This window comes from Mytilus trossulus, chromosome 1 (genome assembly GCF_036588685.1).
Source record: "Mytilus trossulus isolate FHL-02 chromosome 1, PNRI_Mtr1.1.1.hap1, whole genome shotgun sequence".
Taxonomy (NCBI): Eukaryota; Metazoa; Mollusca; class Bivalvia; order Mytilida; family Mytilidae; genus Mytilus; species Mytilus trossulus.
The window spans coordinates 28,545,063-28,570,405 of NC_086373.1; the positions used below are offsets into that span (position 1 = coordinate 28,545,063).

The 25,343-nt window shown below is 32.3% G+C and overlaps 1 protein-coding gene across 1 annotated transcript; it reads left to right on the forward strand.

The window, feature by feature from the left end:
- Positions 1-234: 234 nt before the first annotated feature.
- Positions 235-24,117, forward strand: LOC134710678 (uncharacterized). Its single transcript, XM_063571102.1, has 4 exons — positions 235-1,003; positions 16,524-16,699; positions 22,356-22,576; positions 23,889-24,117. Exons 1-4 carry the CDS (start codon positions 262-264, stop codon positions 24,115-24,117), a joined length of 1,368 nt encoding a protein of 455 aa, XP_063427172.1. The 5' UTR covers positions 235-261.
- The last annotated feature ends 1,226 nt before the right edge of the window (positions 24,118-25,343 follow it).

The window sequence follows — 25,343 nt, forward strand, 5'->3', positions numbered from 1 at the left end:
TTTTTCATGAATACCTGTAAACGGCTATGAAAAACTATGCTGTCTAAGAATTAAGCTCTGTTCATTTGCCACTTTTTTTTAGAATTACTACTGCTATGTTTCAAATTGTCTGTTTGTTGAACAAACAATTCAAAAATACGTCATGGTCTATTAATTTTACTTTAATATTTTTACATAATAATTATGTTTTTATGTAGTCGCATCAATATTTAGCGTCATTACTAGTTCCAATTTGTTTTGGAATATAACCTTGGATTTATCATGAGATTTAGTTTTTCGCAAGTTAAACTTTTGATTACAAAACGAATGTTAGCTATATTGTTTTGTTTTGTATTAATTTACTTTATTACCATTAATCATAGCTATCTTTACCGTGATACCCACTTTAAAAAAGTAGCGCCCATTCCCGATACAAAAAAGACAAAAACAACATTTAAATTCACACCGACATCTGACGGCAAAGCATTTTTGACATCAGCTATATATACTAATTTATCAAACTCTGTAGGGCATAAACATGCCATTATTGTAAACGGCTGGGAATATCATGTAAAAAGCCATAATTTCACGTGTTGTTTTCGTTTGAAAAATGGACAACCGCTATCTATTAATTCAAATCAGAAATTGTCCAGTATATATCCACATATGCCACTTCGCAGAATTCAATATAGATGTCCAGTTCCAGTAGAGGCCAACTTGATTGAATACGTATCAATTATAAATGATATGAAATCTATATGTCAAGAGTACTTATCATATTATGTAAAAGTAACATTACCACTGGGTTCAAATAACTCTACCATAGCTATTTGCTCCCTAATATCGTATAGGTCCCAAGATGCTGCAATATTAGTAGAGTGGTTTGAAGCACAACGTTTACTAGGTGTGGATAAAATTTTAACGTACACACAGGAGCTTAACATTGATGCAGTGCGAGTGCTGGACTATTATGAATCCGTAGGACTTGCTGAAGTGATACGAGAGTTTAATATGCCAGAAAAAGGTATGTGGTTGTATGTTTGCTTTATTTTATTTGTTTTTTATATTGACTCTTCAAACAAAACTTATTATCAAAACATGTATTCTCAGTTTTATTTAAAAAAAGTAATAAAACATGACGTTCTAATGCTCGACTATATCAAAATAACGAAACAATAGTTGTTAATTGTCATATTCCTTGCTTTTTATAAAGCATTTTCCGACATGAATAGTGCATTAAACCCATTTTTTTTTAAAGTACGCTAGATCTCCCACTTTTGAAACAGTTGTATATAGCTGCGTCAAAATGGTGAATAACATCAAAAGAACGTTATTGATTAAAGTAACAATGGCTGGGATCCATCAGCCAAAATGGTGTTACAAATACCATAAACAAATTACTTATTCCTAACATGCATACAATTAAATTTAACAACGACGCTACTAAAAAGAGTCGTTGAAGCTGATAGTAAATTTCCCCTCTTATAGCATAAACACTTTTCTAGCAAATAGCAAATTGTGTAAGATATAAACACCCGATATACTTTAGCATGATTAAAATTTTGCTGTCATAGTGTATAGTAATTTGTATACAGTCCATGTTTATCTCATTCGTATATAGGTTATACTTGACATGCTTGGTCAATATTAAATCGGCGTCTTCAAAATGAATCTATTGCTTTTCAAACTGCAGATCACCTTAATATGTACTAAAGTCAATTGTAATCAAGCACATTCGTATATGCAACCAAAAAAAATGTCGTAAGTACAAAACTGATAATTCCTTATAAATGTGATACTACATGACTACAGGCCATAATATTTCAACAAAAGAATATTAGTCTGATTTATTATTTTACTGACGTTGTTTATCATTTTAAAAACATGTTGAGTATTCTTTTTTTTTGTCTTTATTAATATTACTTCAACTGATATCTGGTATTCCTTTGACGCTGCTCTGTACTTCATTTCATTGTGTTATTGTTCTATGATAAATTTTGTATTGTTATCTTTCATTTTCCTGTTTCTTTTTCTATATGCCTTTTTGTATTTTAGACTGTCATACAAGTGAGTGGATTAGCTAGCTATAAAACCAGGTTTAATTCACCATTTGCTTCTTAAGAAAAGCTCTGTACCAAGTCATGAATATGACAATTGTTGTCCATTCGTTTCATGTGTTTGGGCTTTAAAAGTTTGCAATTTTACTTTTTGTATCTGTAAATAAATTACTTATGTTATTATTCTATTGGTCAATTATGTTTTCTTTATAAATGATAGTAGGCTAAACTCACGTTAATAAATTCTCTGACTAAATAATTCAAAATTTGGTGACTATGTTGAACGCATCAAGCCCATCGAACTATAGATAAATGATACAACAGATACAGTAAAGTCGGCTTCATATCTTGACTTACGTCTAGAAATTGACAATAAGGGTCGGTTGAAAACAACACTTTTCGACAAAAGAGATGATTTCAACTTCCCAATTGTGAACTTTCCATTTCTAAGAAGGAGCATTACAGCAGCGGCTGCATATATACGGAGTATATATCGCCCAATTGATACGATTTTCCCGTTCTCGTATTTCCTATCCTGATTTCCTTGATAGAGGGTTGCTACTCACAAAGAAGCTATTAAACCAAGGTTCCCAAATGTTGAAGTTGAAATCATTCTTTCGTAAATTTAACAGACGCCATCCCGAATTGTTGCTGTACACAGTGTTCATTATATTTCATAGCTACAATAAGTAAAATATACAAATGAATGACCTCATAGAACATCAGTTTACTTCATGCATGATACCGTTATGGAATAACCGTTTCACAGATGATATCAAATATGATCCTTACGCCGCAATTGCAATCCCTTTCCCTTTTCATGAATGTGATCTACCGAATAAGACTATTTACCGGGTTTAGATTAACATGAGCAACACGACGGGTGCCACATGTGGAGCATGATCAGCTTACCCTTGATATCACCCCCAGTTTTGTGTGGGTTTCGTGTCGTTAGTCGTTAGTTTTCTTTCCTGTGTCATGTGAATTTTTTTTTGTCTTTTGTCTTTTTCTATTTTAGCCATGGCGTTGTCAGTTTATTTTCAATCTTTGAGTTTGACTATCCATCTGTCATCTTTCGCCCCTCTTTTTAAAATACGTCTTGTTTTAAGGAATTGAGATTATTTTCAAGATATTCACCGAACTAGGTATCAAATCATATCAATTTAAATACAACATTTCAACTACACAATTACATATCAACTGGGCACATTTATTAGATTTCGGAATGCATGTTGCATATTTTATTTTATAATTATGAAGGATTTGTTTAAACAATTCAACAGACCTGAGGTCCCTTTAAAACTATCGATTCATAATAGTACAAACCTAAACATTTCAATAAATTCGGGAAATTACAGTTTGAATTATTATTTGCCATATGTTTGTTCCTGTCTGTTAAAATAACAGTAACGTTATTATTTTTTTTTATATGCCGTGCTTCTTCGATTTGTACACAACACCGTAAAACAATTCTCGATACATCTAAACCTAGAGCAGACTCCGAGATATACATAATAATGGTTGTTAAAATGAACCTCCCATGTAAATCCACATATATCGTAACCTAAGTTGAAAACCCTACAGATCATGTATTCTTCTTTTGAGCCATAACAAAAATAATGCATGCATTAGTGATCGGAAAAATTTACAAAATCAAGAGAGATTAAAATTCCAAAAAAATTGCGCATTAATGTTATTTCAAAACATGACGTCATACTAATGAAAACCCCAAAGCTAAAAGTTTTACCATTGCGTTTACCTTCTAAACTCGGATAATTTTGCATTTCATTTTTTTAATGTAAATGTTCCTATTTTCTATTAAATTGCAATATTCGCACATTTGCTGATTTCAGCAAGTCAGCATGGAGGCCTCTTGGTAACAACAGTGACATTGACTGTAGTTTTCGAGAAAAAGCTACAGATGTATTAGAGTTTGATAACATTTATTGCAATATATCAATTTTGAATATAATGAAGATTTCAGCATGCAGTCTCTAACTATTTAAATAGCTAGCGAAGCAAGACAATCTTTGCTGGTCAATACATTTCAATAAAATATAGCAGTTTCAGTTGCTATATGGGTCACACTATACATTGTATCATGCTACTTTCTTTGTTAGAACCTTTTCTTTAATTTTATGGAAATATATCCCTTTCCGAACCCATTGTATAAAACAATTTAATCAACGTGTGGTTGCCGGTGATCGCAGAAGATGATTGGCTGAGTTTAAGGGTCATAACCTTTCTCAGCTCACTGAATGCATCAAAATGTTCTAACAGGTGTTAATGAAATTGACAACTTCGCGGAAAGAGAAAGGCACTCGAAGGGGATTTTTGTTTAGAAAAAAAGGAAAATTTATCTTTTAATCTTTAGAGAAACAGATTATTACATAGTTACGCGTGGATTATCGGATTTATCCAATCTCGAGAAGATCTTAAGCGGAAATGTGATAAGGATTTGCTTGTTTACTTTTATGCTATATGTGGAACTCAGGGACCTGATTGTAGTAGAATTCATAATGATATCCTTAAGAACTTAAGTGTAGTATTTACGTCATACTACCATCATGATTCTAACCGATTTTTAGCAGTGAATATTTGTTAATATATAGTAAAATAATTATGTAATTCTATCTCAGTTATCGTTATTATTGTCGGCCGAAACGAACAGAAAGTCATTGTTTTCAGTCGATGTTACTAGTAGACCTTTTCAACAATTATCTACACCTACTGTTGAGCACGACTACGACAGGTAAGATGTGGGGGGTCATCTCAAAGGTAAAATTGAAAATAATACTAAACATCACTAAGAGATTTAAAGTTTGTAGTTTTATTTAATTGACAATGATATCACTTTCCAAAAGAGTAAAATGGCATGGGTTTTTAAATTTGGAAGGAAAAAGCAAAGATCAACTCATTTTCTGTACAGTGAAAAAAAAAAGCAGATAAAAAAACAAAAAAACACAGCAGTTACTGATAGACTAAAAAGGAACCAAATATGAAGGCGAAGCATAACTTCCAACGTGTAAGGCCGTACACAGTATCAACATTTTTAGGACTTGGTTCAGGCGCACAAAACATGCGACGGGGTTTTACTAATTAGATTAAAAAAAAAAAAAAAAAAAAAAAAAAAGAAACTCCCTTTTGCATGGTCATAAATTTTCGAGAACAGGGGAATGGATCAACGATAAAAAGGACAACTTCTGTTGTTTTTTTGGAACACACGCAATTATATTGGACAATCAATTCTTGAGTACGACCATATCATTAAATAAGGGAAAAAAATAAGTTATTGGACTCCCAACCCCTGCTTAGTTCTATCCAAAACGAATGTACAATGACAAAGCTCTATAGAAACTAGTATGTTGAATTATAAATCCCATACGCAGGTATGCATTACTTAAATGTTGATACGTTTCCCCTTATTCAAGAAGAAAATACACCAACTTTAACAAGGTATCTTGATCTTTTCCTTCGACCTTTGAAATCAATATGCTTTACTCCCCCCCCCCCCCCAAAAAAAAAAAAATTGAATATGTACAACGGGTAAGGTTTATATCGTTTAAAAAAAAGTATCGAACGTGTTTACAAGTGTGATAACAGACGGACAGACAGTCCAGTAATAATATTTCAGGAATTCTCATCAATTTTCAGAAAAAACTTTTAACAGATACACATTTATTCTTATTGACATGCATGCTGCATAATCATAAAGTTGATCAGAAAGCTGATCATGATGCGGAATGATTGCAGTAATATTTTAATCAATTCAACCGGACATATCGTGTAAATACATGTAATAAGAATATTGTATGATAGAGAAATATTTGTATTGACTTTTTATATTTTTTGTATATCTTCTGTTGCTATATTTAACCACCAAAACAAATGTATATAACGTAATGATAATCAGACGTTTTTGTCTTGGAGACGACCCCTCAATTTTACCTGTAAACTGTAGGTGTCATTAGTCGGTGTCGAGAGTTGTTGACAAGGTCTAGTAGTGGAGTGGTGAATGTTGAAAAGTTGCTTAGTTAACGAGGTTAAATATACCTCTTGAAATTTTAATGTCTTAAATTGGCTATCTAATATTCTGTGTCAGAAAAACGTTTGTCGTAAATATGAATTGTGGTACAAATGACGTTAAACACAACCTAACTTGCAACGAATCTCCACTGCTGATTTGGTAGACAAATGTCATAATTAACACCTTCTTAAAATAATTTGTGAACGAAATTGTTATCAAGTACATGTAATGTTATATGTATATGTTTAACTAGCATTATTTGCACTTGCAGTAAATGTGTTGTACAGGTACAACAGTAAAGCCGCCGTATTATACCTTAATCGACCCGATTTCCTTTTTCAAGTTAATTTGTAAGAAGTTAAATACATGAAATATTTGGTTAAATATATGTTTTGAATCAGGATTTAGAGTGTGTGTTTGATTTGTTTTGTAATCAAGTAAAAATACATGTTCTTTGTCTCGTTACAACTAGCTTGTCAAGAAAATGCGTGTTGTAGTTTATGAGTGGCCAATCGTGTCATTAGCGGTATGACCATACCGTATGAAATTTGCGTTGTTTTTACTTTCAAAGTGTTGATTTAAAGTTTCAACGCTTTGGTTTTTACTTCCAACGCGTTGGTTATCATTTTCACCGCGGTGGTTGTCATTATCAACGCGTTTGTTGTGAAAACTAACGTGTGAATTCGTAATCCAATAACAAACTTTCTAACAAAGTATTACTAGTATCTAAATCTGGGTCGATGGAAATAAGAATGGAATCCAACATCAACATATTCCACCATCATATTGTAATTTATATCAATAATTACTCAACCTGATTAAGGAATAAATATACTTCATTCCTGGTGGTATTTTAATATATTCTAGAAAATCACTAGAACTGAGTGGATACATTTATATAATTGCTTGCATCAATCCTACATTTAGCTAGTGTTTCGGTGGCATTTTTATAGATTCTGAAATGGGAATCAAAATGGAACTTAAAATATCCACACACTCCAACATCCCTTTGCAATTCATATCAAACACCACTCCACCCGATTAAGGAACACAAATATTTTATTCCTGGTGGCACCCAAATTTATTCTAGAAAATTACCAGACCTGACTGGATAAATCAATATACTTGTTGGCATTAAACCAAGGGATTGATGCAAGCAAACTTATAACAAACCCATCCAGTCAACGCCAGTGACCAAGCATTTATATTCCGAAATCAGCTCTATTAATGTTTGACATGAACTACATAAGGATGCTTGAACATGCTGATGTTGGGTTTTATGTTAATTTCCATTCTAATGCAGACTTAAACATTTAGAGATAATTTAAGTGCTTTGGAAGGGTTAAGCATATCTGAACTTTTAAATGACAAATTTATTATTATTTGAAAAACTGACAAAAGCAACAATGTTGTAGTTTTAGATAAAGTATTAACTTATCTGAAGCAAATAGACATAAAATTGAGAATGGAAATGGGGAGAATGTAAACAGCTGAAGGCCACCAATCGGTCTTCAATGTAGCGAGAAACTCCCCCACCCAGAGTCTTCCTTCAGATGGCCCCTAAACAAATATATTAACTAGCTCAGATCATTGATGATGTTGGTCAGGTCACGTTTTTGTAAGCTTTTGATATTTTTTCCGTTGTTATTTATTACATTTATGTATTAAATTATGAATCTTATTATATTTCAAATTTGATATAATTCTTTTGTAAAATGAAAATTATAAGCATCGTGTCATCGGTCCAGTCATTAGTATATCTCAGTTTTATATAATATTGTTTAAGACAGTTTGCAAATAGTTGCCAAAAGTGCAAAACTTACGGTATGGAATATAAAACTTACGGTATAGAATTGAAAATCAACGTTGTTTTCATACCGTATAAATTACTAATCAATGCGTTGAAGATGATAAGTAACGGGTTGAAAATGATAACCAACGCGTTAGAAGTAAAAACCAACGGGTCGAAATTGAAAACCAATGCGTTGAAAGTGAAACCAACGCGTTGAAAGTAAAAACTAACACGTTTAGTTTGGGAGGGATCCTCTCTTTCAGGCTCAGAGAGGATTTTGGATCCACTTGTTCAGCCTAAGAGTGGATTTGTGGCAGATTTGTCTCCCCAACTTTGCTATTCTTTGTCATTTATGCAATTAATATGATATTAGTTGATGTAATTTCGTATCAATTATGTATTATTTCATATTAGATATGAACTTTTATGTCAAATGTTTTATTGGCAAAATGTATTTTTTTCATTTTATGATTTTGAATTAAAGGCCTTTTTTCGTCAGTTTCGTTTTTATATCATATAGCAAATCTAGTTCAGACTCTGGCATGTGTATACATAGTATGTTTATGGTTTCTAGCTGTCTGTCTTAAAACCAATTTTATGTGCTAATTGAAAATGAAGCTGAATACAATAATTTAAGACAGCAGAGAAGATAAGTCTGTTTTAATTGGTTATTACTAACCGATAACATTTGTTATCGTGGATTGGGAAACAAGTTTTGCAACTTATAGTAATCCCTTTTCACTAACATGTTGAACATTGCATACGGTATGTCATACTGCCAATGACACGAACGGAAAGTTATTGTAGTAAGTGTTCACAAATGCACTATCTGCGATTCTGGAGTTGAAAAAATATTAATCATATCAACAGAATCTGGACTTTAAGAAGTCTGATAAATGCTTCAGCAAGGAGACGTGATGATTTGTTATTTTTCAAAATAATGTAATGATGCAGGACCACAATCAACCGTAATTAGGTATTATAGGTTGCAAAATAAAAGTTGCACAAGTCAACAGAAAGGTGATAACAATACATACCATTGCCTCTGTTGAAAGGTTAGCCAATCTAAAAATGGCTGCTTTTAAAGCATGTGACGATATATTTATTTATCAATGCGATCAAGATAATTTGCTCAATAATGCAGTTTATACTCCGACATGTTTGACAAGATACTTGACAAATAAACAAAATCCAATGATAAATATGCGTAGGATTTAGCTTTTGAAAGTATAGAAATAGACCTTACTCGTGGGAAAAAGTTTCTTGTAATGTCATGAATTTTGACAGCGTACCATTCTTTTTAAGAGATAACATTAGTAATTCCTCTAGCCTCAAGGCTAACATCGAGAATCACTACAGGGCTGCCATTGTGTTGTCTGCTCAAAAAGGACAAGGTAAAGCTAGCAATACTTCTTTTCGCAATGCTGTTTAGGCCGCAAATAACGTCAATGCAGAATTAGAATTTGCAGCTTGAAGATAACAGATAATTAATATCAGTTCACGCCATTGCTCCGTCTTTTGACCAAGTTGTCATCGGTATTCTGTTGTTCGTTCATGCCTTGAGTGGGTGGTGTTCAACTTCAAGTATGTTTGGCATCGGTAAAACGTCAGTATTTAACCTCCTCAGAACAAAACCGAGCCGTTCCAATCATCTTATAGCCTTAAAACAGGATGATATTGATAGTGCTGTAGTTGATGCTAGGATGTTAATTTCTGCTTTATACGACTCGAAATACGAAGTCAAAACCATCTAATTTTGCTGTGACATCAGTTGACTATAAATAAAGATATGTCAGATAAAGCTTCCTGCATGTGAATCAATATATTAACGACACGTACTACGTTGTAATAATTTCTACGTGGCAAAGCAAAGTATTGGTATCGGCAAAATTGACAAACACAAATACTGGCTCACCATGTGCCTTTGGTTGGAAAAGTGTGTGATATGAAAAGCTGGAGACAGTTTTCATTGAGGGACAAGTGGCAACAAACATTTTACAAGATCTTATTTGTTCGTATTATGAAAAAAATCATGCTAGGAATCATGTTTTTGCGAGAAGCGAGGGCTCCCTTGCACTGATTTGTGCTTTTGCCAAATGTAGGAAGTTACAAAAATATCCAGGCTGTATCATTCGAAATAGCTGATGACACAGATGAACTATCATGAAAATTGTTTTTCATTATATATTTAGTAACTTTATTCGGATTTTTTTAACGTTTTATTTTGTACGGAAACGGTCATGTCTCACTTTCTATATGTGTCGTAATAGAGATTTCCAATCAAATGACTTTACTCGACATAACCGACTTAACTCAACGTATTCCGTCCTATTGCATTGAAGCATGACAGAGGGGAGAATACACTGTATGCAGGTTGCTCTTTGAACACACAGTTTTTGCTGGAACATACTTTATGTAAAAATCAACCCCATCTATTTTTTTTAATCTTTGAATATTTTGTTATTAAACTTTGACTGATTTAATTGACACAAATATAATAACGGAAAAAAAGTTAGCAAGTTGTAATCAAATACACCCATCATTCTTATCATTTCACCTGACCCATATTTTAGTTCTTCTCAAATTATGAATTTTAAATACTACCAAGACAAAATCCAGCATGAAAATATTTAAATAATGAATTCCGAAGCGAGAAGATTCAATTTGTCTTATTTTTGTTTTTACAAAGTTTAACGTTTAGATTCTAACACACCCGAATGTAAAAGGTGTACTCGACTATTTTTTCAATAATATTTTTCTATAATTTAATTGAAATAATTTGATGTGTGCAGCAATTTATATCATTGATATATTTATCAAATAGTACTTTTTTGCCCTACCTATACTAATGTATGGGCCGAGGTTTTTGTCTTTTTATACCTAAACGTGCATTCGAGGATACAGGAGTAGAGGGCGAACTCCCCCTTTCGATCGCTAAATAATTTTGAAATCTCATGTTTCCCACAATATCTATACAAATATTAAGCGTATAATCGTCCAAATTATTTTTTGCATTGCTCCGCTCGTCAGTTTAAATCCAATTATTGGGAACTACACCCTCTTTCAAATATCTTGGTTCCGGCCATATTCACAAATTGTAATGCACGAAAAAAAGTGATTCTCGTTTGACTTTGATAAATTCTTTTTAAAAACAACAATGTCTGTATATTAAACATCTCACATGATATTTAAAAGTTTAAGACTACATACTGAATTGGATTTTTTCCGTGATTTAGTAGCTCACTTACACAGAAATGTGATACTGACGTGTAATCTAATGGACACCTGGAAATGCGTATTATCTGCTATACAGTTATAAACACTAATTGTCCTACATAAACTCTGTGATTTTGACATGACAAAAGGTCTTGCTTTTCTTGACTGTCTATGAATTTCTTATACTAATTTGTGATATGTACTAAAAACATGAGTGTAGTATGATTGCCAATGAGGCAACTCTTCACAAGAGACCAAATGGCACAAACATTTTAACAGCTATAGGCCACCGTACGGCTTTCAACAATGATCAAAGCCCATACCGCATAGTCAGCTATAAGACGTCACAAAATGAAAGATGTAAAACAACTAAAACGAGAAAACTAACGGCCAAATTAATGTTAAAAGAATTAACACAACAACAAACGATGAGAACTGATTCACAGGCTCCTGACTTGGAACAGGCACATCCATACTAGGACAATGTTGCAATAGTACGACATAATTGATCAATATTATAAACTGGATAATTATTCTCTATGCATTAGTTGTAGTTGTGCAGCAGCTGTGGATACTACCAGATCGGTACATGGAGTTTATTTGGAAATACTAGAAATTCCTTTTTTTATGCTCCGTTTAAGTCTCACGAGTCAATCCCTTTCTTAGTGTTTTAATTGTGACATGATCATTTGATAAACAAACTTATATGGTCTCTATTGGCTTTAACTTGGACATTTATAAAAACCATGTATCAAAGAGATGCATGCGTAAAATAAGTTCTCGACATAAATTGGCAAACATATCAGATAAGAATTAAGCCTCAAGTTATAATACTTACGACAAAGAAGCCTCAAGCTATATATAATACATGTACGTACAACGGAGAATTGGCCTCATGCGATAGTACTTTTGACGATGATGATACTGATGTATGTCTTATATCCAGCGACAAATATTACATATATATTAAGGATGAGGAAATGATAATGATAAAGTCATATACCTTTTTGTATATGCCCAACACTGAGAGTCGCATTTTCATATGCTAGGTAACAAGAGCGTAACCACTATAAAGACGCACTTTTCTTTCTACGAGTAAACCAATACCTGCTCTTACTCATGAATGCATCATGCTTGATGGAGAAGCCGAAAAATACAGTCTTAAAATTGTTCGATCAGGGGATTCAACAAAATAATTGAACCCGTATTCGAGGCTAGCCTGCTACCAGTCAATCCCATATACATTGTACTAGTATATAATTATGAATATAATTTTTTTTTCAGTCGTGTATTACATCCACTGGTGATCCTGTCCATGGATCTGTCGCAGAGTTGTCACTTTTATATTTATATACATCCAAAGCGAGACTAAAAATGAAACTAAAATTTTCGCCAACACAATCAATATATGTGGTAGCTAAAAGAGTCCACTTCAAATTAGATAATTTAGAATAAAAGACAATTCTCGTAAAGACTAAAGTACGTGACATTATAGTTGTCTCAAAAATGTAACATGTATGTAAATTGGCAATCTCATCCACTTTTAATCAGAGATACTTGGGCACAGGATTTTTTTAGCCAATTACTATGTACTATGAACTGATAGTTTACTATACATAGTGCCCAATGATTATTATTCATCAGTTGATAATCAAGTACACCTTCCAAATCAAAATCTATATAATGAAGTGGTGTACACATTTATTTACATACATTATGATCAATTACAATATTTGTTTTTTTTAATGTTCGATGACTTTCATTTGAAAGAAAAGTGTATGTCAACTATTGAAATTTAAAGAAGTACAAGACCTGTTTTGATTTGTTCTTAAATATACACATCCCGTTGTTGTACGTTTTCTCAGTTGAAAAAAAAATTGGAGATTATAAATAAAGCAGATAACTGCAGAATAAGAGAACGTTTGGAATGATGCTTAATAAATGCAATCCCAGCTATCAACTTATACAGAGGCACATTCTAATTTACACTTTGAGTTAAATTTTTCTCAAATTTCTAAAAAAAATAAAAATTTAAGAATAAATATCAATGGAAAGTATATATCATAAAACATTTTAAAAAACGAAAAGAAGAAGGGACACCAATTTGATAGCGACAAACAAAAGCAATAAAAATATCATATAATGAAAGTTTCTTTAAATTTGAATAAAAGTATATCGGAAAAACAAAGTTATGGTCAAAAGCATGAAAGACAACTCAAATGAATCGTATTATAGGTAAAGATACGTATATATGTGGGCTTATGACAGTGCAAGTTTAGGCGGGAATCTCAATTATCACGTGATATATAAAATCATGATTTCGTTCGTTTTTCATCATCTAAGACATACTTTATACTGATAACATTTATAATGAATGGGTTGAATAACTTATGAATACTTAGGTTTCATCATTTGTCAACATGCATGTTTTTATAACAAAGATTTATACACTTATATATCGCTCTTGCTGTTGCTCGCTAATTTAATATGGTTCATATAATTCGTGACCTAGTAAATACGGTAACTGGACGTCTGTCAATATGTGAGGTCATTCGATACATGACGTCACATAATAGTTACGTCACATTGAAGGCGTATTTAAGCAAACGTCACTATAGCAACAACCTCACATTAATTTCACTTTGCTTTCATATTAGGAAGTGATGTAGTTAACCCGGGTTTACCCTACATTAATTCAACCTTTGATGAGGGGTAACTTTAATCCGGGTTCGCCCCGTGTTAAAGCGTTCACACTACCTAAATTTAACCCGGACTAATTAATTCGGGTCGACCCCGGTTTAAAAGGGCATAATGTGAACGGGGTAACAGTTAAAACTTGAGTGATGCATTTAACACAATTAACTAGTTTGCAATAACCGGTCCCGTTACTTGCGTACGCCGAGTTAGGTACGTATGTCATTTTATTGGAAATCTCTATTGCACGCTTTTACTCAGTGCAGTTATGTCGAATAAACATTCAACTGGCATCATCTGAAAGGTTATCATTTATTGAGACAGTTAGAATTTATTTTAAGAAAACCTCGCGAAATGTCGAAAAACTTAAACGAAATTTAACATGACTGCACATTTTGTTTGATTTATCAACAGTGCATTTCGGATACTCTTTTAAAAACTTATATATTCTTAAGTTATATATTCTAAAAGTATTCAAGAAAAACGATTTGTCGAGGTCAAATATCAAGTTATTCGGTTACTGTTATTTAATAAGTTTCGAACAATTTTATAACAGGTGTTTCCATCCAAAATTGAAAGAAACGTTGGTATGACGTCATTTGCAAATATTGATAAAAATATCTATATGAACTGAAGTATAAATACATAATACTACTTATATAATTTATTTCATGGGTTATTAATTTTGGAATATATCAATGGTTTGTTTCTCATGATGAAAATAGGATTTTTTTAAATGATGACATTTGACCTTGATTAACGGAACTATTGTACCAGCTTTTATATTTACGACACATATTTTCAAAACGTACACGATTTCCGCGTTCCAATGAGCTATTAAAATTCCATGACGTATAAGGTAATTTAAATTTTTAACATTGCCCTCCCCGCCGCTCCACTATAACTAGGGTTGAAATCTGATCTTGCATTATGTCTTCATTAAAGTACAAGTAAATGGATATATTGAATAAAGAGATACAATATCATTAACACTTTTTTGCAAAATGAAGACTCTTACATAAACTGTTCTTTGATTGCATATTGTCCCAAACAATTATTTTAAAACATTGAATAGTAAGATATATATAGATCTAAGATTGTTGGGTTGATGTTTAGACGAGTTGTATATATATATTACTATAGATAATTTAGCTGATCTGTAACAATAACATCTTCATGCCTTATATATCATGTACTGTAGTACGCCGCTAGATTAAAACTGACGAGGAAAGGTAACACACGGCCAGCGAAAGCTCTTTTATGAGAGCCCAGGTGGTCGTGTGGTCTAGCGGGACGGCTGCAGTGCAGGCGATTTGGTGTCACGATATCACAGTAGCATGGATTTGAATCCCGGCGAGGGAAGAACCAAAAATTTGCGAAAGCAAATTTACAGATCTAACGTTGTTGGGTTGATGTTTAGACGAGTTGTACATATATATATATCCTGATAGAAACAAACCAAAATAAAGGTTCCATTCATCGTTATTTATAAACAGATATATTGAAACTACATTTTATCTAATAAGAATTAAGCTTCAGATATAATAAGGATTAATGGATTTGAAATTTATTCATACAATCTTCGTACATAAATGAAAGTGTATCATAAGACTCTAAAGGCTGGTTAGTATAAATATACATGTAAATTGACTGCTTATGTTGTAATTTATTGTATTTTGTGTATATGTACCAAGTTGTACTTTAAAATAAAAATATCTATCTATCTATAAGAAGAATATGAGTATTATGATAAACCAAATTGAGGTCCTATAAAAGAAAAACAAATCATTCTATTAAGGTGGTAGGGGTGTCTTCCTCCATCTTGGATTGTAAAAAACAGAGAACCAAAGGTCCAAATTTTTCATCAAGTTAGCAAAATTGATGCAGGAATGCAGATATTTAATGAGAATTTTCATTTATAAGAACCAATTTATAAGAATATAACTTATAAATATTAATATTTTTGCAAATGATAATTATTTTTTGTTCTTTTTATTTGTTTTTAAATTGGCATTTTAAGGGGAGGTATCTCTAAAACAGTGCATTTTCTGAAGGATTCTACATGGAATTTCCCTATTTAGTATTTTAGCCGAAAAAAACGTACGGTGACCCTATCTTTTCTTTTAATATTCTCAAAGCAGTGTCTGAAAGCTATCTTTTCCTGAAGTATTTAACAATTCTATCATTTTGTTTAGTTTCTAGACACAAAATGGTGTTTTTTCCTGTATAATCCATACAAAATGTGTCATTTTGTCCCGTCCTGTAGCTTGAAAAAATGCGCGGTGACCTATCATTTTTATTGTATTTTTCAATATGTATCAATAGATACTACGTTTTGGCAAAGTATGAACCAATTCTATCATTTGTATTTTAGACTCCCATACCACCTTAAGAACAGCATTCAGTTTATGAACAAATTTTCACAACTTATAAGAAATCAACCTTAACATCAAACTGGCGCATGCATCATATTGAATGCCAATGACATTTAAGTTAGAAATCATGTATGTATCAATTTGGGCTATGAAAACGTTTGATGGACTAATACGATATTGGATGAAACTGCCTTGTTCTTTTATTCCATTAACTGTTACAGTTTTTGTAGATTTAATAGTAAGGAACGTGATTTGTTTGCTTTGTATATAATGGTGTTGTTTTTTAGGGGTTTTATGATTTTATAATCGTACTGTATTGTTGTTTTTATAGCAGACAATAGAAACTTCCATCAAAATAAAACTTATCTTTATATTAATTTAAGACAAATATCCTAGACGTATTGGGGACCAGAATGAAAGGCAATGGACTGACAAAGAAGTTGTGTCCCTTGATTGTAATTCAAGACTTCTTGGATTTAAGTATGTTATTATGTGCGACAAGGATGAATTTGTGGTGCCAAATATTACGAAGTTTGGGTTTTCATTGAGAAAATCCCTGGTACGTATATTTTTCATTAATAATTTATACAACCAATCAGGCTTATATATAGATACAATATGTAAACGTTAGAGGAGTATCGTTTTTAAGGTTTCTTCTGATTTATTGAATCTGTTACTTGTTTCAAATAGAAAAATAAAAGTCTTTATAAAAGATATGTCAAGACCCATTTAAAAAAAATAAGGCTTCGAATGTAAAATTAGGTGCCATAAAATCCTTATCTTATTGTCAATTTCATGATCTGAAATGAAAGCCAGTAATTTTGTTAATAAAGAACATACATGTTAAGATAAAGGGTTATCAAAGGTACAATTCAATAGTTTACTTATGGTGAGAAAAAAACAACAATTCGTTTAGATTAACAAATGTCTTTCTTGATAACAATTTATGTCAATTATTTAATTAATGAAAAATCGTCGATAATCAGTTTCGCGACCAGTCGACAAAGGCATTTTAAAACATCGCTCAATGGTGATTAATTGGGAACATTCGCATTAGCTGCAACAAAACTAGTACCGTTTAAGTTATGACAATTACCAATTGGTTACGCAACTGCGACCAGTGTAAGCTTTACATTAAAATCAAGATATTGTTTGCTGAAATAATTCACGTGTATGTAAAACACTATATGCTAAGTACCCCATCTACAATTATCCATACATTACGGAGAAAAACACCATTTAAATACATTTTCACTATTATTATTTTATGTTTTGGTTGTACGCAATTTATTTTTTTATTTTAATGTAACTACATCTCGTCCTGGGCTTCAAATTTGATGGTTTGTTTCCAATGAAAGAGTTTCAAATATGCAAATTAGTATATTTAACCCCAAAGCACACAGCAGTCTACACATGTTTTATATATACAATATTTGTTTTTGATTTTATGTTCCCCAATTTTTGACACATACTGTTTAAGCGATATTTTATAACATTGTCATCAAGCGGTAGGTTTGGCTAGCAACTATACCATGTTCAACCCCCCCCCATTTTTCTTGAAATGACATGTACCAAGTAAGGAACATGGCAATTGTTATGAAATAGTTCGTTTCTATGTGCGTTGGCGTTTGTTGTTGTTGCACTGCTATTGTTCCTTTATTATCCTCGTATAAATGACATGTTTCCCTCGGCTTTAGTTTGTAAATAAAGGCAACAGTAGTATACCGCTGTTCAAACTCATAAATCCATGGACAAAAAACAAAATCGGGGTAACAAAATAAAAATGAGGGAAACGCATAAATATAAGAGAACAACGACACAACACTACAATGTAACACACACAGAAACGGACCAAGCATCAGACAAAATCCCACGAGAATAACAAATATAACATCAAAACCAAATACACGAATTTGGGATAGACAAGTACCGTGATACGTCGTTATGTCAATTTACACTAAAAAATAAGAGAAAACAAACGACGCAACGCTAAATTGTAACACACACAGAAACGAACTATAATATAACAATTGCCATATTCCTGACTTGGTACAGGACATTTTTAAAGGAACAAATGGTGGGTTGAACCTGGTTTTGTGGCATGCCAAACCTTGCACTTTAATAGCAATGTTAAATATAACATTGAAATGACAACATACTATTACAGGACTACAATACAAATAAATAGGAGAACGTATTAGACAAAGAAACACATGATTAATGAATAACAAAAAGCATCAAGTCTAAAATTTAATACGCCAAAAACGCGCCTTGTCCACACAAGACACACCAGTGACGCCCAGATATAAAAGATCGAAAGCGAAAAAAAGTACAAAGATGTACAGCATTGCAGATCAAAAGTTGAAAAAGGTTGTGTCAAATACGGCCAAGTTTTTATGCTTGGGATAAGAACATCCTTATTATTTAGAACAATTAATGCTATTGCAAACAGTAAAATTTAACCCAGATTTGTTTTTCTATAAACGATTTATCGATTTTGAACAGCGGTGTACTACTGCTGCTTTTATTTAACACAGCATTATTTCTTGCCTATTTGTTAAATTGAAAATGGAAATATTGAAAATGAAAATGGCAATACTTTGAAATGTAAGTTATGCAAATATTCTAATTGTATGAACCCAGACTACAGGTACAGACCTAACAATCTCCATGAACATAATACTTGCCAATAATGATACAACTGCATACCAAATACCATTTATTTTCCTTTAAACATACAAAGTTGATGAACCAGGTGTATGTTTTCTTTTTATTTTATATATTTTCTTAACACATCCATTAACATGTAAACTACGTAAATATTTCGAAATCAATGAAGTTTCAAAGGCAAAACAAACATGACTGAGGGGGAGGCCCCAAATATTCTATTCGGAAATAAAACCTACCGATGGTTACACAACTACATACAAAACAGCACTGACCTACCTCATAAACTGACATAATTACAAACTAATAGTTAAATATGCAAAGTTTCAAAGTTAATAGACCATGACTGAGAGAGCATGACGAGGGAGCGGGGCGATATAACCCCCATTGGAATGAGATGTTCAAATACTATTAAAACTGAATACCAAACATAACAGACACACCATTAGCGGTTCACCTTAAACTAGACCTAATACATTGTTGACGCTGCCGTCGAATTCGGAAACTTCATATAACAATTTTATAAGTTTCAATAAAAGAGGAAATATTTTAATTCTTACATAACAATACTAACGTAAGACACCACTGTAGATTTAAAAAAGAAAGCTTATGTCGCTACAAGGCTGCACTCGCACAGCATAGTAGAAAAGGGATTAATACAAGTTATATTAATATAGATTATTATTTGAATACTGAATACTATTAACATTTACTTGGACATATTTCGGTATCAAAATAGACCAATGTCAACGCAGTTTTTATTGAGACGCTGAAGTGCACACCTTCATCTTTTTTTATGATTTGTTTACAGAATGCAAAATATTAAAACGAATAACCGAGTAATTCGTCACAATCAGATTCTAATAAGGTATAAAAAAAAAACAGCAGTCTTAATTTTAATAGTACTTTGCTTTGAATTACATAAAATCGCAAGAAATTAATAATATTCTGTTATATACTGTAAATATTAACGCAGTTTCTGTTTAACATACAGTATCATTTATTTATTATTATAGCCTGGTGTTCTAAAATTACAGATTAAATTACTGTTTGGTATGTACAGATCTGAGACTGCGAGAACATATCGATACTGAACAAAAACATGCTAGACGCTGCGTATGGGATCATTAGATTTATGTATTGGTTGTTATCATATTTCAACTTACTATATTTAAGTTAAATAACTGTAATCGTATCCTGTCCGTAATAGAAATGACCATGTTATTCATAGGCTGTTGGTGACTGATGTCTCTCATATTGTGTTGCGATTGTTGTTTTGTTATAAATCAGGTCATATCGGACCTTTCAATCAGTACAAGTTTCGCTTATTATTGAAGACGTGTTTTAACCTTAAATTGCAAATATGCACTTAATTTCTTTTTGTGAATAATAGTCAGAGGTTAATATAAAATACATCTCTAGTATTGTATGTATTGGACTAAAGTAAAATTGTTGTCAAATGTCATTTGGATTTGCATAGCAGATGCTGCATGCATAAGACGCTTATACCGTACGTGCACACAGGTTTTATTTTCAGTTTGTAGATCTTGCATCATTAAATATTTTTATGTTTTATGCGTATAAATGCCTTGAAGATTCTCTCTTTTTTATAAATGCTTATCTCTAAGAGAAAATGGTAAATATCTTTTTTCGAGGGCAACTGCTATAGAAATTCAATTGTAAAATTTGTATGTAGATCTTACTTTGCTGATCTATCGATCATAGTATCTGCATAATACTTAATAATTTGAGTTTTTTTTTCTTTCAAGGGCAATAACTCCTATAAGATAGTGATCAATTGACAATTTCGGTCATGCTTACTTTTGTTTTTTAACTTTTACGTTAGTTTACATTTCTTTAAAAGGTTATTACTCCTAGACTTAATTTATTTTAGACGTATTCATAGATTCTACTGTGCTGAACGTTTCTGTCATTTGATATTTCTCTTTATCAATAATATTTTTAGAGATAATAACCAAAAACTGAGAAATGTCATCAACATTATTATTTGTTTGGCATTTCATGTAGTTCTGGAACTGTTGATCATGTATACTCCTAGCAAATTCGCTCCAAGAACTGCAGTTTATCTCAGTGTTTTATTTTAAACATGGCGGCTAGATTAAATGACTAACCGGGAAGAACTCAATCTGCAATATGGTTACTAGATATCATACGGATCATATACTCAAAGTTTGGTTGAAATTAGTTCAGTTGTTTCAGAAGAGAAGATCTCTGAAAAAGTTTACGACGACGACGACGGACTCTAAGTGATACCAGTAGCATGTCCATATGGAACAAAAGACTGAAAAAGTATCACATGCCAAACAAAACTTAGTGAAGTACTGTGAAAAACTATAATTAATAGAACGGTTTATAAACTTATTTCCATCTGCCCCTTTACACTAGATACAATAATAATGATTTGAATAGTCAAAATATTTGTAGAAAGTAGGCAAAAGATTTTTCTACGTGGAGCAGTTGCAATAAATGTTAGGTTATCAATATAAAAGAGCAGGGCACGAAAAAGTACAAAGTCGAAATCAAAATGGAATTATGAAATATCTTACTATAGCAAGTACCAAATCGCTATTCACAGTTTAAGCGAAGACCATGATTCACCATTTACAATGATTTACATATTGTCATTGTAATGAAAATCACATTTATATTGGCGTCTTTATTTTGAAACAATATCAAGGTGCGATTATTGTGCTTTTTATATTTACAAGTTAGAAGGTAAATCTTCAATAAACTCAGTATCAAGCGCTGTACAAAACAGTCAAGACAACCCGTTATTATAACTTATTACTTTAAATTCTTTATTCGTCATTATAATATGCGTATGTTCATCATTATCGCGGTTGGTTGATTGTCAATTAGTATAAATGTCACTACAACATATGTACTGTTGTAGTAGATGTTTGTCTGTACCTCTATAGTTATATAGATATAAAAAGATGTGGTGTGAGTGCCAATGCGGACACTCTCCACCCAAATAGTAATTTATAAAAGTAAACCAATATAGGTCAATGTACGGCATTCAACATGGAGCCTTGGCTCACACTGAACAAAAAGGTATCATTGGCCCCAAAATTACTAGTGTAAAACCATTCAAACGGGAAAACCAACGGTCTAATCTACAAGAAACGAGAAACACGTATAAACTACATAAACAAATGACAACTACTGATCATAAGATTCCTGACTTAGGACAGGTGCAAACATTTGCAACGGAATTAAACGTTTTAATGACACCAAACCTTCTCCCTTTTTCTGAAACAATAGCATAACACCACAACATTGAAAACCACACGATAAATATCAATTGGGAGGCTTAACTCAATCAAAAAACGTAAATTAACACACTATGAACGAATAAATGTGATCTACGATACCTGAATACAAATGCACAGTTAATAAAATATAAGAGACAAACATTCAAGGTCAAAAAACAAAGTCCAAACAAAGCCATGTACATATTTCATTTAATACAATATTATGTGGTCACTTTCGCATTCATTCACATTATATATTTTTGCATATTGCAGGAACACATTTTTGAAAAATCGACGGCGGGCGTTCAGCTAAACCCCAAATTGCATGTCACAACATGGATACCCTACAACCAATCAAGTTCTATGTTTATCAGCAGATATCTTAATAGCACCACACCAGTTACCGATAGACATAAATACGTATACATGCCTGAACGTACGATTGTCGGATCAACAACTATTCACGGATTTACGGCATGCAAGGGATATAAAAGGTTAGACCATCAAATAATAATATGCAATTGTCCTTTTAAACAATGTACATGTACTCTGAGGAAAAAAAGGAAAGTCCCTAATCAAATGGCAAAATCAAAAACTCAAACTAATCAAACGGATACCAAATGTCATATTCCTGACTTTGTACAGGCATTTTCGTATGCAGAAAATGATGGGTTGAACTCGGTTTAATAGCTAACTTAACCTCTAACTTGTATTTATATTTTGATATAAATTTCGACAATGCAACACACACACAGACACAAACTATAAAAAATTGAAAACAACACATTTAATAAATTCTTGCGTCCGAAGCGCTTTTCTGGATTTACCTTCATCAGGAACGCTCAAAGCCAAACATTTGAAATCCGAAGATGTATAAGTACCGTTACCGTTGAAGAGCTATATGTCAAAAATACATAGAATAAATAGCCAAATTCATCTAAAACCAACTTTGCCTGAGGCAGTTGAAACCTTAGTTTCTTAATAATTTCCAAATTTATAAACGGACAATTTGAGTAAAATGTGTTAAATCATGTCAGTAACGAAGTATTGATTACTGAGCTGATGATATCCTCGGCAACTGATAGTCCACCAGCAGAGGTATCTACCCAGAGATTTGAAAAATTGAAAACATAACATTAATAAACTCTTGCGTCCGAAGCGCTTTCCTGGATTTACCTTCATCAGGAACGCTCAAAGCCAAACATTTGAAATCCGAAGATGTATAAATATCGAAACCGTTGAAGAGCAAGACGTCAAAAATGCATAAAATAAATAGTCAAATTCATCTAAAGCCAACTTGGCCTGAGGGAGTTGAAACCTTAGTTTCTTAATAATTTAAAAATTTATAAACTGAGAATTTTAGTAAAATTTGTTAAATCATGTCAGTACCAAAGTAATGACTACTGAGCTGATCATACCCTCGGGGACTGATAATCCACCAGCAGTGCTGTAAAAAATTGAAAACAACACATTTAATAAGATAACAACTGTCATTTTCCTGACTTAGTACAGGACATTTTAAGATATAGTCTTAGTTTAATTAAACTATTTCAACATTGATATAATTTTTAATCAACTATACGTTAATGTCAACTATTTGGTAAGTTCCAACAGGTCAGTTGTTTGCGAAAAGGGTAAAATTAACCACCAACAGCATTTTACTGTGTGGCATACATTTTAAGTTATTCTTAATAAATTCAAAGTGTTTTCACCATGCTTTGTTTGTTCTGTATACGTTTGCGTTGCATCATTTGTCTTTGCCTTTTTTTAGTTATCACTACAACTAATACAGACTGTTCATTTCAGACGTATAGCACCATCTAATGTTTTAGATTTTCATCATTACCGGTCTTGTGAAAACAGTTTAGTCAAATACCAGTCGGCTCTAAACAGAGGAAAAAATAAAACAGTTGGAAGTATATGTGCAGATTTCAGACAATATACGCAAGATGACATGAACGTTATTCGTAAACAAATTGAAAAGAATGTCCTCAAAGTGAGAGAGCAATTAGGTATAACATATAAAACAATATAATATAGAATGATTTCATTGTTTTCTTTATTTCAAATCACAATTGTTAGTTCGCGAGATGTTTGTCTAGCCACAAAACCAGGTGCAACTCACCATTGTTTCTTAATATCGACCGTCAATATATTTCTATGATAAAAAAACAAGCGTCCAATCACGTACGCGTAATCGTTATAACCTATGAAAAAAAAGAAGACTGTAAAACCGGGATTCCGACTTATGCTACTACGATATCGTGGCACCAAATCGCCTTGCATTATGCCCGACGCGGTAAGCTCTACAAAAATAGTAAAGCTTTTAATTTAGACTTGTATATATTTTTTCGTTTGGCCTTGTAAAATATTTCCCCTGAGGAAAATTATATCGTTTTCGAAATACCGTTTCGATCCCTAGCTTTACTGAAGAGACATTAAGTGTCAAAATCCAGATATGTTGTACAGTTTTGCACCTCAAGTTTGCAGTATGCCATCTCCTACGAAAGTTTGATGTTTTCTGTTTGGGTTTAAATTAATAATTACTAGAACACATCCGCGAAATCACGGGAATTTAGAGCATTTGTAAGTTTTTGCAGGATACATTTTTGTAAAATAACTTATAACTGGTCAATTTAAATAAATGTATCAATAAACTCATCATAGATACCAGGATTAAATTTTGTATCTACGCCAGACGTTAGAAGACTCATCAGTGACGCTCGAATCCAAAAAAATCAAAGTCATAGGTTTTTGGGGACAGGACGTATTTTTGTATCCCTCCCCTTTTTTCCAAAGACCGATTTTTTTGGTTTTCTGTTTTTCTGTATCCCATGAACATATATATACTAGAAATACTATCATTAAACGGTCAGTGATATATAATAGCATATATATAATAGCTTATCTATGATGATATAGAGACTCTATATAATTTATCAGTGACCGCCATGGACAGTACACTTTTGGAATTGATAATAAATAGCTAATGCACTTTATTTATAGTACATGTATATGTATGATCATAGTATAGAGAAAAACGCAAGACATAATTTTCCTTTTAAAAAGTCTTTAAGGGTAGTCTTGTTCTCAAAAGTCAGTTCGATGACGGAAACAATATCCGGACGCCTTTATTGTCGTTTTCCTCTCAAATAACCCAAACTGAATAATCATAAGCAAGGTAATAAATGCGACAATGCATTCTTCCTGAAAAACACAGAGGCATGATGATTAATTCATCGTGGAAGAAAGAGAAGCGAC

What these genes read in the sequence shown, in the direction of transcription:
- LOC134710678 (XM_063571102.1), top strand. Translation starts at nt 262, where the DNA reads ATGAGATTTAGTTTTTCGCAAGTTAAACTTTTGATTACAAAACGAATG. An exon ending in GTTTAATATGCCAGAAAAAG is followed by an intron (nt 1,004 to 16,523) that starts GTATGTGGTTGT and finishes TATTAATTTAAG; the next exon opens with ACAAATATCCTAGACGTATT. An exon ending in TTTCATTGAGAAAATCCCTG is followed by an intron (nt 16,700 to 22,355) that starts GTACGTATATTT and finishes TGCATATTGCAG; the next exon opens with GAACACATTTTTGAAAAATC.